Source organism: Oncorhynchus clarkii, chromosome 13 (genome assembly GCF_045791955.1).
Source record: "Oncorhynchus clarkii lewisi isolate Uvic-CL-2024 chromosome 13, UVic_Ocla_1.0, whole genome shotgun sequence".
Taxonomy (NCBI): Eukaryota; Metazoa; Chordata; class Actinopteri; order Salmoniformes; family Salmonidae; genus Oncorhynchus; species Oncorhynchus clarkii.
This window is the reverse complement of record NC_092159.1, coordinates 21884249-21902402: the sequence shown is the minus strand read 5'-3', so window position 1 is coordinate 21902402 and position 18154 is coordinate 21884249. Positions and strand designations below refer to the sequence as shown.

The 18154-nt window shown below is 45.9% G+C and overlaps 1 protein-coding gene across 2 annotated transcripts; it reads right to left on the bottom strand.

Annotated features, from left to right (window-relative positions):
- Positions 1-10: 10 nt before the first annotated feature.
- On the bottom strand, positions 11-18037 carry LOC139424597 (G protein-coupled receptor 179). Of its 2 annotated transcripts, XM_071176589.1 has the most exons (12): positions 17496-18037; positions 16244-17357; positions 15451-15559; positions 10692-10776; positions 10158-10384; positions 7461-7529; positions 5866-5975; positions 5402-5640; positions 4930-5068; positions 4246-4348; positions 4011-4160; positions 11-3586 (listed from the first exon to the last, which is right to left on the bottom strand). In XM_071176589.1, exons 2-12 carry the CDS (start codon positions 17173-17175, stop codon positions 200-202), a joined length of 5550 nt encoding a protein of 1849 aa, XP_071032690.1. In that variant the 5' UTR covers positions 17176-17357; positions 17496-18037; the 3' UTR covers positions 11-199. The 2 variants fall into 2 exon arrangements, with proteins under 2 accessions (XP_071032690.1, XP_071032691.1); XM_071176590.1 differs by lacking the exon at positions 17496-18037 and having other exon boundaries at positions 16244-17397.
- Between the last annotated feature and the right edge of the window lie 117 nt (positions 18038-18154).

Genomic DNA, 18154 nt, shown 5'->3' with positions numbered 1-18154 from the left:
AAAATAACAGATTATAGCTCAATCAGTATTGAATTAGAACGATTTTAAGTTCTCTGTTAAAGTTCGATGTATTATATTATTAATATTAGCACTGTGCCTGTGGGGACGTGATCATGTAGTTGATCTACAGAACTGACATTAAATTTGATGTCCTTGTAGCCACGACTGTCTAAATGACACAATTGACTTTGAAAAAGTCTTACAAGTCAGATGGGAAAACGAAGGCTTCTGCAGCACTTTCGGCATCGTCTTCTTCCTCTTCGGGAATGTTTTCAGGATCCCATGTAAAAATGTCCGAGTTATTGTCGTGTTCTGTGATGGATGAGGGGGATGATGGTGGTTTGGTCTCTTCCATCTCCCAAGGGCACATAGCATCACGCCGAGCCAGGGGCACGTTAGCTTTGGCTGCCTCTGCCCCCTGCGTGCTGCCGGCTGCAGATTGTGCAGCGTCACCCTGTTCCATAGAGAGTGCACCCTGGGTCTCTGTGACGTCCTGTCTGCCACTGGCAAGGATAGTTTCCTCTTTCTCTGCAGACTTTTCTGGTTCATCAGTTTCCCATGAGCAAACATCTTCTCGGACACTTTCTTGCTTTTTTATCTTCTCTGGTTCTATAGGATCCCTGGTCTCCCATGGACAAATGTCTGCCTTGGTGCTGTCCTGGATTTGAGTATTTTCTGACTCTTCAGCTGGACCAGTTTCCCATACACAAACATCTGCCCGAACACTGTCTTGCTTTTTCATCTTTTCTGGTTCTTCGGGGACATCAGTTTCCCAAGGACAAATATTAACTCGAACACTGTCTCGTCTTTTCTCTTTTTGTGTTTCCTTGGAGATATCTGCTTCAGTACTGTCTTGTCCATTTGTCCTGTCTGTCTCTCCAGGTTCCCAAGGACAAACATCAACTTTGACACCATCTTTCTCCTCTGTCTTTTTTGGCTCCTCAGTTTCCCATGGACCAACGTCCGTTTGAGTGCCATCTTGTCTTTTTGTCTTGTCTGGCTCATCATTTGCCCCAGTTTCCCAAGGACAAACATCTGCTAGAAGGCTGTCTTGTCTTTTAGTCTTTCCTGTTTCTATGGAGACAATAGCCGGACTGCTGTCTTGCTGCTCTGTTTTCTCTGGTTTCTCAGTCTCCCAAGGACAAATATTTACTCGGATGCTGTCAGTCTTTTTTGGATCAGCTTGAGTTCTGCCATGAGTTTCCCAAGGACAAACAATTGTACAAGGGCTGTCTTTTACATCTGTCTTTTCTTGGTCACCAATGTCCCATGGACAAATGTCTGTTTTTGCCACAGTGGTCTCCTGGGAAAATGATCTTTTGGTGATCTTTATGGTTATGGGTGGCATTGTACTCTCCTCTTCCCAAGGACAAAGTACTGTCAAATCTTTCTGTGGGTCAGGGAATTCCCATGGACATGCTTTTGCTAAGGGGACACTTAGTTTTTCAGATGCAGATTTAGCTTGCTCTGTGCTTTTTGTTTGTACATCTTGTTTCCCCATGCTTGCCGTGTCTGTTGGTTCCCAAGGACAGATATTCTCCCGGTCACTGTCTTGGGATTTTGGTGTCTCTTCAGATTCCCATGGACAGACATTGGCATGTATTGTCTCCTGACATTTTGGTGGCGCATTACGTAATCCCTTGTCCTCCTGTGGATTAACATTTTCATAAATAATCGGCACCTTTACTTTTTCAGGGAAGGAATCCCCCACATCCCAAGGGCAGACATCAACCCGTACACTCTTTTGGGGTTTCAGGCCGTGAGAAATCTGTGGGGTTTCATCAGTTTCCCAAGGACATACATCTGTTGCTTTCTTGTTCAGACCCTCTGGTTCCTTCTCAGACTGTTTGGACGCTGAGGTAATTGGGATGGCGGAAACATCAGCTTCCCAAGGGCATACATCTCCCCGGACACTCTCCTGTCTTTTAAATACTTCTTCTGATTCCCAAGGACATACACTGACACGTGCAGGCGCATTTGGATCCTCCTCTGGTTCCTCCACCTCCCACGGGCAAATGTCTGCTGTGGTGCTCTGTTGTCTCTGTGGGGCCTGCTGGGAGGAAGCAGGAACATCCCATGGGCAAATCTCTGATTGGGAAAAACTCAGAGCAGGCCTAATTTGTCTACCTCTTCTGTGAGTGGAAGGAGTCTTAGCTGTGCTATGTGCAGTGTTTTCCCTTGAGATGAACACGTTTTCATACACACTGTCCTTTTGCATGTCCTCTGAGTCCCAGGGATAGACAGTGGACTGTACAACCACTATTCTCCTAGGACTTCTTTCGGAGGAATCACTTGAGGACAGTCTGATTGCAGCCTGTTTCACAAGGACAGGTTTCACATCTCCTGTTGTCATACTTCTTTTTTGCTGTGTCCTCTTGTCTACGCTTGAAACACCACATTTCTTCTCCAAGTTTGAAACACTTCGCGATTTCGCTTCTGCGCCTGAAGTGCTTGGAGTTTTTAATTTTAATGCTGCGATGACGGCGATGGCGGCAACACTCCCCTGGCTCTTTCCTGATATTGAGTCCTGTTTCTTTACCGTATCTCCTGCTGTCTCCTTTTTGGCCTTTTCCTTGATGCTTGCATCCACAGATCCTACGAAAGATTTGACAGAGAGCCATTTCTGGGTGGAAGTGCGAAAGGAAAAGACCCGCGTGTCGTTTGCGGCCTTTGGGGACCCAGGTACACTAGCGGAGATGGGAGCCTGGGGTCTCGGGGACTCGCAATCTGCCTCTCCCCCTTGTGAATCCCCAGCAGGACTTTCTGCGGGGTTAGGAACTGGTAAATGGTCCCAGGGGCAAATATGTTTCAGTATTGGTGATGATATACTCTCTGGGCTCTGTGGTTCTTCCTCGGAGGGAGCAAAGGTAACGTGTGGCTGGTTCTTATTGGCAGGGCGTTCCTCCGCCAGCTCCCAGGGACACACTTCGGCTTTGTCATAAGACTGGGATTGCACAAGGGCACTTGAGGTCTGGTCCTTGATAGCGATATCCTGTTGGGACTGCCTTTGCTCGCCTGGAGTATTTCTGCCTACCCGGTAGGTGTCTTCCAGACTGTGGGTTTTACTGGATGCTAAACTCAGTGACTTGTGTAGCTTGGTAGGTCCAGGAAGCAGGAGATTGTTATCGACTGTAAGGTTTTGGGCACTGGCCGACTTACAGACCAATGGTGCGATATCCAGCGAGTCTGTCTCAGAGCGCTGTGAGCATCTCTTAGCTAGATTCGCCCTTAACATGGTGTCGTGCAAGGAGGGGTCTTTATCGGTTACATAGTCATAGTCACTTTGAGATTTACGCAGCATCGGTGAAGGCTGCTTTACTGGTTCATCTTTGTAATTTATGCTAAAAGTATCTGGCGCTCTCTTACAGGACTCGGCGTGCGTAACATCCCTGCTGCCCAGGTTGACCTCTTTGCCGTCACGGCTGCACTGTCGGCTCATGGACTCTGGGATCTCAGTGATACGCTTTATAATGGACCGGCCCAGCCCGCGCCGAGAGATGCGCTTCTTCTGCAGGTGGGGGTTGTTTGCTGTCATCTTCTTGGTCTTGTGGACCTCCAATTGACCATACAATTTCTTCAGCTCATCCTGGTGCAGGTGAAAAGGAAGAGAGAAGGAAGGATAAAGGGAATTAGGGAGGGTATTGGTATGAGTGAGCAGAGGGAAAACCATTGGGAACCGTTAGTTGGGGAAGAGTTATTGTTAAGGAGAGCAAGTTTAGGGAGAAGAGAAGGGGCAGGCGGAGGAGAAAACAGGTCAGGTCTATGCCAGGCAACATATTGTGTAATACACACAGGGCTTTTTATGTCTAAGTTTATAATGAAGAGTCTAATTGGTTTTAAATTAGTATAAAGTAATCCTACAAATGGTTATAGCAGTAATTCAATGTTTACAATAGTTTTATTTTACTAAGGTTTAAATTCTATTGAATAATTTCTTCCCGTCTTGGCCTAGACAGTGCCTGAATAGAAATGGTCAATTAGTAAGGGTCCAGGGCAGAAAGGGAGTTTACCCGAATGTCATCGGGGTCCAAGCTGTGGTCACTCCAAACTGCTGAGGTAAAACTGCTGTTGAGGTACGAGCCGGATCGCCGCAAGTCCACCTCATCCTCATACACCTCCTCTGCAATCTCCTCTCTCCCTGCCCTCGACACATGGAGGAACTACAGAATACACACACAGAGTAGTTATTATGTGTCAGAGACAGGTTTATACTTACATTGCTTGTGGAAGAAAATTGCCATGTACCTTGGGTATGAAGAGCAGGGCAAGTGTCACAGTGATAGTGACGTGCGTATGGGTGAAGAACAGCAACAGCATCCAGTCAGGATGCAGAGAGGGCATGACAAACCTAAGGAAAATATAAAACAGGAAGACATGTTATATGTCCCTATACAATATGCGTTTCTCGTGGTGAATAAGCATGTTTTATCCAATGATGTATATAAACCCTGGATTGCTGATGCTATGTATTGGCCAATCAGAGGCTTTGAAGCCACCGGTCAGCCATATTGGCACTCCCTAGAAGAAGCAGTCCTCCATAGGAATGAAATGTTTCAAGGACAAAATTACATGAATTTAGGTATTTTTTGTTGTAGTGGGAACAGTAACAGAACTTTACAAAAATTATAATTTATTAAGGAACATGTTATTTATTTTATTTTTTAAATGTTTAGCTCACATAATATAATTGAAAGTATGCATTGTGTCTGTAATAAAATAAACGTATTGTACAAAAGACATGAATAAATACATTTCTACAGCTTTCAAAATATTTTTCACAACGGTGGGGGAGTGCCAAGATGGAGGTGCAGTGGCTTCAAAACAGCGCCCCCTGTTAGTCATCTAGTGTAGGCCTATATACTATAAATCATTGGCTTTATCCCGGTTTACTGCCTCTGTTTAGAGCCGAGGATCATGTACGCTGGTTACCGTAGCAGGTGGAACATGGAGGATAGCAGCAGCTCGTTGTGTATGGCGATACCTATGTAGCGAGGCTCGTGGAAGGCTGAGGGCACTGGCTTCACAGCACTGCACAGTAAACTGCCCCAGCACAGAAACATCAGCTCGGCTGAGTCAGACAAAGAGACAGGCATAACGTTTATACTCTTCTCATACACAAGTAGTGTCAGGCAGTAATGTGTTATTTTGTCTGGGTTGTTGAGCTCAAAATCATGTTTGTAAATTGATTTTTACCTCTGACCTCAATCAGGAATGTGATTTGTAGCCAGACAAAAAAAGCCAAATCGATAACAGTAGCATTCACTGGATTTTTGGTTTTGGTCAAGAGGTCTACACAAGAATGCTCGTGTGCTGGAGTTTATCTTTTCAATATAGATTATTTTCTCTGTATCACCTGGAAAACACCAACAACCCTCTTTTTCAATTAGATTTATCCACTCACCCACGGCCATCATGTAGTCCCAGCGGTCTAGGTCACAGAGGCTGAAGCCCTGACCATCAGACGTGTTCGTTATGATCAGTAACGGAACGTTACGGTCACGGTTCTGTAGAACGCCCGCGGTCCACGCACACAGGAACCAGCTGACGGTCACAACCATGACTCCCAGCAACCTCAGCAGGTGTATGCTGGACATGTAGGGCACTCTCTGGGCTGTGCGCGACAGGAACACCTTGAGAACCCTGTATGTGTGGGAAGTTGACTCGATGTTACTCGTTCCTCAGAGATAAAACATACACAGACACTTTTTTGACACATTTTGAATTACATTACAGCATAGAAACTGATCTGAGTTCAGAGAAAGAGCTTACAACATATTGATCGACCTGACTATAGAGAGGGGATACCCGTGCGGTGATACTGACGATACGTGAAATGTAGTAGTGAGAGAGTGCGGTAGTACAGACCTATATATCTTCAGTGTTACCGTTCCATAGACGATGGCAAAGCCCAGAAGTCGCACCCAGCGAAGCAGGATGCATCGGAAGGTGCTGGGCTTGAAGTACAGGATGAAAACCTGAGGGGGAGAGATAGAGAGAGAGGCATTAGCAGATGATCTATCACGCGAAATCACTCCCCGTGAGCTTAGTTTACCTTGTCTTTGTAGTTACAATAGGTAACAGGCTTTGTGGATAAAAAAATAATACAGGACCATAATTGATTAGAATGTGTTGAAATAGAACATTTCTACCTTCCTCAGTGGAGAGACACATTATGCACTTGGTAATCACAACTGTACACAACAGTACAGAACGTGTACATAAATGCGCAGTGTACAGGACTGTGTGTGTACATGAGTGGATTCGTATGTGTGCTCTAGGTCGGTGACGCGGCAACAGTAGATCAAATGGCTGGAGGGCTAAAGGGGGCGATGTGTGACCCCCCCCCCCAGGTGATGCCCTACAGAGATGAGAGAGTCTGTCCCTCCGTTGCCCTTTTGTCTGGGCCAACGCTCCACAGTTACAGCAGATTGAAAGGAATTTCACCTTTGTGTCGGTCTTTTAGCGTCTCAATCCCCCATAGGTGTTTCTTTAGTGCATCTGTGATACCGTAGTGAAGTGGGAACACAGCAAAGCTCCCCCGTTTTGAACGGAGGAAGGGAACACATTAATATGTGTATATCGCACATATGTAACTCAACCTTGTGTTCTAGCGAGCGAAGTAATATGATCACATGCCCCCATCATTTACCATTGGCTTGAACGGGATACTTTGATCAATGATTCAGGGTAGATATACGTGTGGGTGAGTTGTGCAACTGTCAAGACTCCCGCCGAATTCGGTCCCTCTCCTTGTTCGGGCGACGTTTGGCGGTCGACGTCACCGGTCTTCTAGCCATCGCCGCTCCACCTTTCATTTTCCATTTGTTTTGTGTTGTTTGTCCGCACACCTGGTTTATATCCCCTCATTACTCTATGTGTAGATTATCCTCTGTTCCCCCCATGTCTGTGTGTGGTTTTGTTCGTTCGTTACGTGTGTGACGCTACAGACTGGTTTTGCACCGGGTATTGTTGTAACCCGTGGTTTTGTTATTTTGTACCTATTTGTGTGATTTGTGCGCTATCGTTTTTTCCTTGGGCCGGAGTGTTGTGATGCAGTTGCTTCTGGCTGTTTTCCTCTGCCTGATTAAAGTGTGCCTGTTCACTCATCTCTGCTCTTCTGCACCTGACTTCCTTCGACCAGTTGCTCACACTCTGACAGCAACGACTACTTAATAGAGATAATGAATCACACAAGTGATTAATAACCTATCGTCGGCCATCGAGTAAAGCAGAGTTATGCAACGAATACATTGGTTGCTTCCCAAATGGCACCCTATTCCCTATATAGTGCGCTACTTTTGACCAGGGTCTATACGGGTGCCTTTGGGTTGCAACCTTCCCCCTCCCCACCACCAATCTAAATCCTCCATTACAATATAATCCCCAACCCAACGCAGTGATCTGAAAAGAGCGCTCTTATCTCCACACTCACTCACTCGCTCATATATTATCTCACTCACCGGGAAGTACAGGAGCAGAGAGCCAAACAGGATGGTCTCCAAAAGCAGGAGACCCGATGCCCGAATCCTCTATAGGGGGAGGTGAGATAGACAGAGGGAAGGGGGAAAGGTGAGATGGAGGGAGGGTAGAGAGGAGGGATGGATGTGGGGGAGAGGGAAGGTGAGGGGGAGAGATGGGGGAGGGAGGGCAGAGAAGAGGGAAGGTAGAGGTCAATGGCGAGAAGGATGCAGTTGATGAGGGTGGAGAGGGAAGGGGTGGATGAGGGAGAGAGAGGTGGAAATGGAGATTGAAAGTGAGGGGGGGGGGGAGGAATTGAGGAAACGTGATTGGTTCAGTATGATGTGCTTATTTTACAGTGCTTTGATTTCCGATGTCTCTGTGGACCATCGTGGCTCCGCGTTTAACCATTTAACTCTACATGTGTTGATGTATGCAGAGACTAGGGCCGTGGAGCACTATCTTAGAGAGGAAGAATGGCCAGGGCGAGGTACAATTATACTAATGCCCCTGCTGTAATGCGATGATACATGAAGATATACAGGTAACTGCCAAAATAAAGGAAACACTTGAGCAAATGAGGGGTACAAGTACATTACTGTTCAACAATTTGGGGTCAGTTAGAAATGTCCTTGTTTTTTAAATAAAAGCACATTTTTTGTCCATTAAAATAACATAAAATTGATCAGAAATACAGTGAAGACGTTGTTAATGTTGTAAATGACTATTATAGCTCGAAACGGCTGATTTTTAATGGGATATCTACATAGGCGTACAGAGGCCCATTATCAGCAACCATCACTCCTGTGTTCCAATGGCACGTTGAGCTAGCTAATCCACGTTTATCATTTAAAAAGGCTAATTGATCATTAGAAAACCCTTTTGCAATTATGTTAGCACAGCTGAAAACTGTTGTGCTGTTTAAAGAAGCAATAAAACTGGCCTTCTTTAGACTAGTTGAGTATCTGGAGCATCAGCATTTGTGGGTTCGATTACAGGCTCAAAATGGCCAGAAACAAATAACTTTCTTCTGAAACTCGTCAGCCTATTCTTGTTCTGAAAAATGAAGGCTATTCCATGTAAGAAATTGCCAAGAAACTGAAGATCTCGTACAACGCTGTGTACCACTCCCTTCACAGAACAGAGCAAACTGGCTCTAACCAGAATAGAAAGAGGAGTGGGAGGCCCCGGTGCACAACTGAGCAAGAGGACAAGCACATTAGAGTGTCTAGTTTGAGAAACAGACGCCTCACAGGTCCTCAACTGGCAGCTTCATTAAGGCTAATCTGATCAATTTGATGTTATTTTAATGGACAAAAAATGTGATTTTATTTAAAAAACAAGGACATTTCTAAGTGACCCCAAACTTGTGTATATTGAAAGCAGGTGCTTCCACACAGGTGTGGTTTCTGAGTTAATTAAGCAATGCTTTAAAAAAAAACGTACCATTCCATCATGCTTGTATAAAATGCCCAGTTGCCCAGTAGTTTGGCTACCATGGCGAGAAGAGATCTCAGTGACTTTGAAAGAGGGGGATCAAAGGAGTATAGGGGGTTTAAGTGTGTGTGTGTGTGTGTGTGTGTGTGTGTGTGTGTGTGTGTGTGTGTGTGTGTGTGTGTGTGTGTGTGTCTCAGTCACCAGATCTCAACCCAATTGAACACTTATGGGAGATTCTGGCACGGTGCCTGAGACAGCGTTTTCCATCAACAAAACACCAAATTATGGAATTTCTCATGGAAGAATGGTGTTGCATCCCTCCAATAGAGTTCCAGACACTTGTAGAATCTATGCCAAGGTGCATTGAAGCTGATGTGGCTCATGGTGGCCCAACGCCCTATTAAGACACTTTATGTTGGTGTTTCCTTTATTTTGGCACTTACCTGTATGTTGGCCTTACTGTATCTGATATTGGATAAATGTATTCATTCGTAAGCTGTCACATAGAACATGGCTTAAGATGTTCAATTCATGTTGACACTCGGGGCTCATATTCAGAAGGATTCTTAGAGTAGTGCTGATATAGAATTAATTTGGCCTTATAGATCGTGGTGAATAATATTATATGGACAGGGCGGACCTGATCCTAGATCAGCACTCCTACTTTGAGACGTTTTTTTAAATTCAAGCTCAGAGCCCTGAGTTAGGTATTTCCACATTTCTTATGTAGAGTGACAACGATTATGATGAGTAATGACAGAAGACGTCAAGATGACTAGATTACCTGTAATAGAGCCACAGAGCAGAGTTTCAGCATATGCTATATACAAGGAAGCAATATTCTAGCACTGACAGTGTTTCAAAAGAATGAGGGAACAACTTAATTGTTACTTTTAGCAGAGCTTCATGTCAATTTCCTTCTAATTATCGACTCAAGTAGCACTGCGAATAAACATTGAAACTTGAAGACTAGTGAGATCTTCATGATGAAACCGAACAGTTAACCATCAATGATGGCTTGTTGTAGAAGTTGCCCCTAACCACAGATCTAGAATCATATTTCTCTACCATTAACCTTAACTGTTAGAGTTACTCCAGAGGTGTATTGATTAGGCACCACACGGAAGAAAACATACTGCAACAGCGAGGGACTACCTTAACTTGTCCAACAAGAAGCACTCATTTAAATGTTCCGTTGCAATACATTTTGCTACAGTGTACCCTAATGAATATGACCCTCTCACCCACTAGAACTCACTCACCCTGCTGCATCTGAACTGGTAGGCCACCAGCATGCTGATGAACACCAGCAGCATGAAGAAGCCCTGGACGGCCAGCACCCCGGCTCTGAGGAACCAGTCCTCCTCTACCCAACAGGGGGTGCCGTCCTCGCAGCGCCTGCAGCCCGGCCAACAGGGGAGACAGATGGGCAGGGCCGGGTAACACACGCCACCCCCCTCCCCACCACTGCCGTTCAGAGCACCACCTTCTGTATTAGACACACACGGGGATAGAAACAAAGACAGCTGGACAGTGACGACAATGAATCTTTAAGTATTGTCTTAGAGCTGTTTTTGGCTTACAAGTCAAAAGATTACATCACATTAACCAGGGTCTTATATAAAGTAAAGTTCTTAGACAAACATTGAATAGAAGTGTTCTTGATTATTTGAATGCATCCCAAATGGCACCAATTTCCCTTCAGGGTGCACTACCCTGTGGACTCTGGTCAAAAGTAGTGTACTATAAAGGGAATAGGGTGCCATTTGGGATGCAAGCCTGTGTGTCTACTTTACCGTCCATTGGGGGGCTGTAGTATCCCTCTTTGCAGCGACAGCAGTACTGGCCCAATCTGAATCCCTGGCCTGTGATTGGCTCACACTGGAAGGTAGTAAAAGCAGTGGGGATTTAAGTTCACATCACAGTACAAGGACAAGGGTAGTTTGGGTTTTGTTCAATCATTGTCCCTGATTGATACCAAGGATGAATAGGGTCCGTGAGGTGTCGAGTTTGACATGTCTGTATTAGGAGGACTTTATCATTATTGCAATATCCCCACTCCACACCTGAAAGGGGAGCTCCTAGAGGAATAAAAAACAATTCAATTGCAAGTAATAGTTTTTCTTTGGCATATCTGCAATGTTTCCATCTGTAAACAGCTGTGGACGTCAGAAAAACCAATGCAACCAAGGCATCATTATCTGCTGCTGCTGTAATATCAGCATTTCTGTGTGAAAATGGCCAAAAAAACACTGTTCTCTTGTTATGATAAATAGGGCTTTGTTGGTATGAATTGTTACAGTTAGGTGACTGTATTTGCCTATGCCTGATTGGACTGACATGCTTGGCTGTTCTCGAGTTAATGGAGATGGAGTGTGTTCCACATGTTCTCTCAGCCAGCCTGGTGTTAGTTTCTCCACCATGATGGTTCCCAGCACAGCAGCACTCAGTCAAGGAAACACCCATTTGGACGTTTGCCTCTCGCCTCCGTGTTAATCTAAGTTAAAACCTAAATGGATATGTAATGCTTTGCTACCAAGAGCATTACCCCTTTTCTACCAGTGAAATCCCATATGCACACACACGTAGGAAGACACACACACACACACACACACACACGTAGGAAGACACACACACACACACACACACACACACACACACACACACACACACACACACACACACACACACACACACACACACACACACACACACACACACCTACCCTCAAGTACATGTGCAATCCCACTTCAGGTATTGACAGACCTAATTGCTTGCTTAAAGTAGCAACGGTCATCTAAACTGTTGAAAGGTTTCAAAACTATTATAATAAATGCAACAGTTGGACAATGGATGAAGATACTCCAAACGTTTTGAGTTTGTATAATCCGTGAGATATTGACTGAATTAGAGTTCAGGGATTTTGGTGGGAATTCAGGTATTCCATTTTATTGTCAAATTTCACTTTTCTTTCTTAGAATGCACTCATTCATATACATTTACTTAATGTATCAGGTATTTTTTATTATTATATGTACCTCATTTGCATAAATACACCAGACGTATTTGCAGATATGAATAAATTAACACAAAGAGGAGGAACAGGGCTGCAACCACGAGACACTTGCTTTGTCAACCCCACCTGCACTGTCCGCCTCATTTATTACTGTTGTTGTCACGTTCTCTTGCATAATTCAACAAGTGTGATAATAGCAGGATACCCTTAGATTAAAAAGAAACACGCTTGGCTCTAGATTACACCTACAGTATCTAAACATACTTTACATTGTTGGCGAGATCAGACATAATATCACTATAATTCGAGTCTTCATTTTCTGAAGTTGGTTTCACTTCAGCGCATCTAATTTGTAAACATTTCAACTGTATTAAATGATTACTTTTTTTCAATTCCACAAAAAAATAACACCCATCAAAAGAAGGTTATTTTTCTTCTCTTTCTTGTGATGTAAGCGTCGAGACGGTGTGTTGACGAAGCTTTAGCGTTCATATAGATTCAACAGAAAGACAATGTATCCCATTGAGCCCATGACAGCCATTGCCGGGGTGTGTTTGACAGGTCAGAACAAACATTTCCACGGTCGTAACGTTAACGGGGGAAAAACGACAGGCACAAGCAAGAGTATGAAAGAGTCGGGGGATTCAAATGAAAGGTATCAATCCAGCGAGAATTAAGTGACAAGTGGATTTTCACCCCTCAAACACAGGAAATAGATGCCTGAAAAAGACAAATCCTCAGGTGGGCGGGGTAAACGCGTTTCTACTGAAAGGGTTAAATATTTGTATGTTCCATGGATTCAACTGAACTCAGGCATGAAGGCAATTTAATTCTGAGATGGAGATGGCATACATAGCAAGTAATTAATAAGTCAGCCGGTTGGTAGACATAGCATGGACCAGCACTTTAAAGCCTCATGATGTACATATCAAGCTCACTCCAGAGGCTTATTTGCTCTATGGCTTGACTCTTACTGAGTGTCTATCTAATATGGTTCATTGTATGTTTTTTTTATTGCGTTATGACATTTTGATTGAGAAGTGTTTTTATGTTTCTTAGTTGACTGTTATATGGATTTACAATTGACTTGGTGAGTAATTTGTATGTAACACATACACACACACACACACACACACACACACACACACACACACACACACACACACACACACACACACACACACACAAGTGAAAGTGAAAGACATGTTTGCCTTTTGAAAAAACCTGATAAAGGTATCAAATCACTTGATTTAAGTGTAGCTAGATCATAAGATCATATAGTTTAAATACAGTATTATTATTTTAATAGTGCAAGTCATCTCTTCCCCTTTTAAAAGAGGCCTTAGCCCGCAATTAAACTTGAATCAATGAACTCCTTTTGTAGGAAATTAAATCATCTCTAATAAAACATCCCATTCTACCTGGAAATCAATCTCTCTCTTGTTCCACCTCTGACCTGTCTCTGGATGTTCCATGAGGGGACAGGATGAGACTAGAGAGGGGATGATGCTGATGAGATTGGGATATGGGCGTGCTCCTGTGTTCTGTTTCTGCCTGTCAGATGAGTGATGGGTGCATGGGGATTGGGGGAAGGTTGTCGTTCATGGCTGGATTATCATCTTAATCCTGCAGATCATCCCTCCGCCACCCAGCACAGCTATCTTTAAACAGAAGGGCGGGATGAGAGGGAGAGGATTGTGTCGGAAAGGACAGATGATGATCAAACAAGAGAAGGGGAATAAATTGGGGGTGAAGGTAAAGGAGGAGCAGAGGAGGACAACAATGAATGGATGAGGGGTTGAGTGGAGGATACAAATGTAAATGAAGTAACAGGTGAAGGATGGAGATGGAGAGAGAGTAAAGCTATTTCAAGCGGTTAGGGTTGACGAATGCATTTATATGTATCATATGATGTCACAATACCCACTACTACTACTTAAATACTGCCTATATGGTGACTTACAAAAGTATATAGGTTAGGGTTTGGAGTATTGTAGCTTATTCAACTCAACTCCACCATTTACGATGGAGTTGCGCGGTGACTAGTGTGGATGGTTCAAAAACGGCAGATTTTAGCCCCCAAAGAATAGCCCGCAATTACACAAGACATTGTTCTGTGTAACTGTGGGCTATTCTTTGGGTGATTTATTTATTTATTTATATATATTTTTTTTATTTTACCCCTTTTTCTCCCCAATTTCGTGGTATCCAATTGTTTTAGTAGCTACTATCTTGTCTCATCGCTACAACTCCCGTACGGGCTCGGGAGAGACGAAGGTTGAAGGTCATGCATCCTCCGATACACAACCCAACCAAGCCGCACTGCTTCTTAACACAGCGAGCATCCAACCCGGAAGCCAGCCGCACCAATGTGTCGGAGGAAACACCGTGCACCTGGCAACCTTGGTTGGCGCGCACTGCGCCCGGCCCGCCACAGGAGTCGCTGGTGCGCGATGAGACAAGTATACCCCTACCGTCCAAACCCTCCCTAAACCGGACGACGCTAGGCCAATTGTGCGTCACCCCACGGACCTCCTGGTCGCGGCCGGTTACGACAGATCCTGGGCGCGAACCCAGGGTCTCTGGTGGCACAGCTGCTTTAGGTGATTTAATCAGCAGTTTTGAATCAAATCAACATTTTATGTGACGTCAGAGCTCCAGTACCCTCAACTCCAATGTAAATCGTGGAGTTGAGTTTAGCCAGTTAGGGGGTTTTGCCGTCTCTTGTGACAGAGTAGCTGGCCAGCCCACTCAAGGTTTGGTTCTAGGAGATTTAGGGCTCAATTCAATCAGATCCGCTTTAGCAGACATCCGCATAGCGGTTGTTTTGGCATTATCGGGGGTGGAAGTGCGTTAGAGCGGTCAAATCCACAAGTGGCTCCTGGCATTATATCTACAGCAGACATTGCCATTGGGTGCATGGAGTTGCATTAAGATAATTCCAGTGCAGCCCTGTTTACAAGTTCCAACACTGGAATGTGAGCTCTACACCTCGATTAGGCTGATAGAAATCCTCATTATTTTGTTGAATGACTTTCAATTTGAACGTAATTATGTATATGTAGCCTACACTTTCTCGTTCTCAACTTCTAATGCAGGGGTTTCACCAACGACGAATTCAGCTGGAGAAGTTGTGTTCCCCTTCATTTTCACCGAGGGCATGCAGAGAAACGGGCGGGGGATGGTGAGAAGGTGAGCGGCGAGAACCCTGCTAGCAGAGCGGTAGAAAAAAGTTGAGCTCTGCTCTACATATAAAAACTTCAATCAAAGCGAAGCATTGGAGCAAAGCATTGTCAAGAGAAGGTGTGGCCTTTGGTCAAAACCCACTGTAATGCGGATGGGAGGGGTGTGGCTTCGTGGCAATGATCAAGAGCAGCTGCTCACCGATTTGACAGCTCCAACGCTATCACCGGTTAACGCTTGATCTGATTGAATTTAGGCCTTTGGTCAGAGACAAGAGGTTCTGTAACTCTTCAACAACAGTTTGAGGTTCCAGTTACTGTTTTTCCAGGGCTTAAATGTTTTGAGAGTCTCTTTACCTCCATGGTGGTGCGGTTGCACTGGTGTGTGTTGGCAAACCAAGCGTCCCCCGTGTCACACTGGTTCACATCAAAGCCCTGTACGTTTACATCCACACGGATTACACCCCTGGCACAAGAGCGCGCGCGCACACACACACACACACACACACACACACACACAAAGAGACACATCCATTTCAGTAAAAGAGAATATCCTGGAAACGAACTGGGCACAAACAACAACAACAGGACCTTTTATGGGAACAAATATATTATTATTGTAATTGAATCATCTGTATTCAACTCTATCGCCTGGAGCTTGACATTTTCTCTAGATCAACCTCTTTGGCCTTTAAAAGGGCCTTACTTTGAAATGTCAGATCGTATCCAGCAATGGGTAATTCAATCATATCTGCTATTTCAAATGCTTATCAAAGTATCTACAGTGTGGCTCTCTGGTTTCTACTATAGGCCCTAGTACTGCTGGGGCCAGATATTTTTAGAGCCAGGCACGAAACGTGAATTATAGCCTACTGGGGGCAGGAGTAGTGGGTTGGAGCCATCATAGTCCTTGATGATGGTACTAAACCTATCTACCTCAAAGAGGTCATCAGTATGAGACACAGAGAGAGACATGGGTTTGTCCAAATGGCAGCCTATTCCCTATGTCGTGTGCTACTTTTGACCAGGGCCCTCGCCCAACTCGCCCTGGTCAAAAGTAGTGCACTATATAGGGAATAGGGTGACACTTGGTCAAAACCTATATAAGCAATAGAGTGCCATTTTAGACGCAGCCAGGGCCCTGACTGACCTGAACTCAGGGCTGAGGTCGGGCTTCAGGCCGTAGAAGGAAGTGGATAGGGTGAGCAGCCAGCCCGGCAGGAAGCGGCCGTCCTCACACTCTAGGAATGGCCCGTTGGCCCAGCGCACCCCGCTGCGATTGGTCACATAGCTATCGCCCTGCACCCATTTGGGCGTGTCCAGGGTGCTGAGGTCATTGAGGAGGACTCTTTTAGATAGGGCTGAGGTGGGCTGGTTTGAGGAGGTGGGAAACTTGAAACTGCTGAACCAGGTGTCGTCGGGTGCGGGGGCCGGGAGGTGCAGACTTTCCCATTGGCTAGAGAGGTCCTGGAGGAGGATGTTCTGGTACCTGGGGGGGGCAGGGTTCCGGGAGGCGCGGAGCACGAGCTGGGGGGCGGTGGAGGCTGGGTCGGCGTCAAAGGTGAGGAGGGCCTGCCGGATGAGGGGGTCGGCCTCCAGAAGGGCGCGCACCATGGCGTGGTACCACTCCATGTCCTCTCGCACACTGCTCTCTCGCAGGTCGCTGGCCTGGAGGATCATGTTGAGGAAGTTGGCCGTGTTGGCCAGGGCATCCATGGACGGTCGGAGGGGGCCATAGAACCCCCGCGGCAGGGGGCCGTTCTGACCCGTGAGACTGTACGCCCGGTCGCACTCCACTATCTCCAAGACGGAGTTGTCCCCGCTGTAGAGAAAGACCTCTGCCGGCGTCCAGTCCTCCTCTGGGGCTTCCGAGGGGGTCGTGACCGACCCTGAGGGATCAGGGCTGTAGGGGATGCCCGACTCCCCTGTAGCGCTCACAACGGATGACTTTGGGTCCTCTGACTCGGCTGTAGTCGCCAATTCAGAAACTATGCTAACCTGTGCTGAAAGAAGGGGTGTGAGCAGCAACAAGAGGAGCCAAACAGGGCCCATTCTCAAATCCACTCCCGTTGGGGGGGCCATATACTAATACCCCCCTCTTTTATAATCTCTAGTCTTGACCTTTTTCAAAATCCTCAAATAAATGTCACATTTTGGCCGAGGCTTGGAAAGCCTCATAAGCCTCTTCTCTCATCTCTCTTTATGTCTCTTCTTCTTCTCTCCAGTCGTAGTCATACAGGCTGAGGTGCTCCAGCAGGTGTCTACTGTAACGACAAGGGGGAGTCGATCATCTGTAGCACTGTCTCAGACACACAACACACCGTGCTCATTTGTGCCTCATAATCACACACTCCTCACTCACACAAACACACACACACACGGATAAAAATCATACTCTCTACCTCCGATGGGAACTGGGGGAATCCAACTGGTGTTCCTGGTTAATCCTGCATGTCGGTGGGAGGGAGAGGGAATTGTTGGGAAAATCCAGTGGCGTTCCCGCTCAATCCCACTACCATTCCCAGCATGTCCGCAGTCAATCTGCCTGTCACTCCCATGTTTGTATTCCCGTTTCCCGACGACAAGTCCCCGTGGAGAGCAGAAGCAGAGCAGTGAGAGACAAAACCAACCGAGATTAGAGAGAGGTGCGCCACACTCCCAGCCCGAAACAAGCGCAAGCGTGTACGACAGGAGGAGGCAGAGAGGGAGGAGGGGAGTGAGGGAACAGCCCAATATTGAGGGTCTGAGGCAAGGTGGGGCGGAGAGAGAGAGCAGGTGTAGTAGTGTGTGGAAGGGGAAAGAAAAAGAGCGTCTTTCCTCTGTGTCTCTCTCTCTCTCTCTCTCCTGCACTCCTCCTTCTGTCTGCCTGTTACATTCTTGCTCGCTCCACAGTTCCTCTGTAAAGCATCTCTCGCTCTCACTGTCCACTCTCTCTCTCGCTCTCTCTTTCTGACTGACGGTGATTACCCCTGCTCCGCAACCTCTACCCCCTTTCTCTCCCTCTCTCTCTTTCTGTGATTCCCCCTCAGTATGCTGCTGGAGATGCTAATGTAACTGTTGT

What these genes read in the sequence shown, in the direction of transcription:
- LOC139424597 (XM_071176589.1), bottom strand. Translation starts at nt 17,175, where the DNA reads ATGGCCCCCCCAACGGGAGTGGATTTGAGAATGGGCCCTGTTTGGCTC. An exon ending in GACCTCAGCCCTGAGTTCAG is followed by an intron (nt 15,560 to 16,243) that starts GTCAGTCAGGGC and finishes CTCTTGTGCCAG; the next exon opens with GGGTGTAATCCGTGTGGATG. An exon ending in CTACAGCCCCCCAATGGACG is followed by an intron (nt 10,385 to 10,691) that starts GTAAAGTAGACA and finishes TGTCTAATACAG; the next exon opens with AAGGTGGTGCTCTGAACGGC.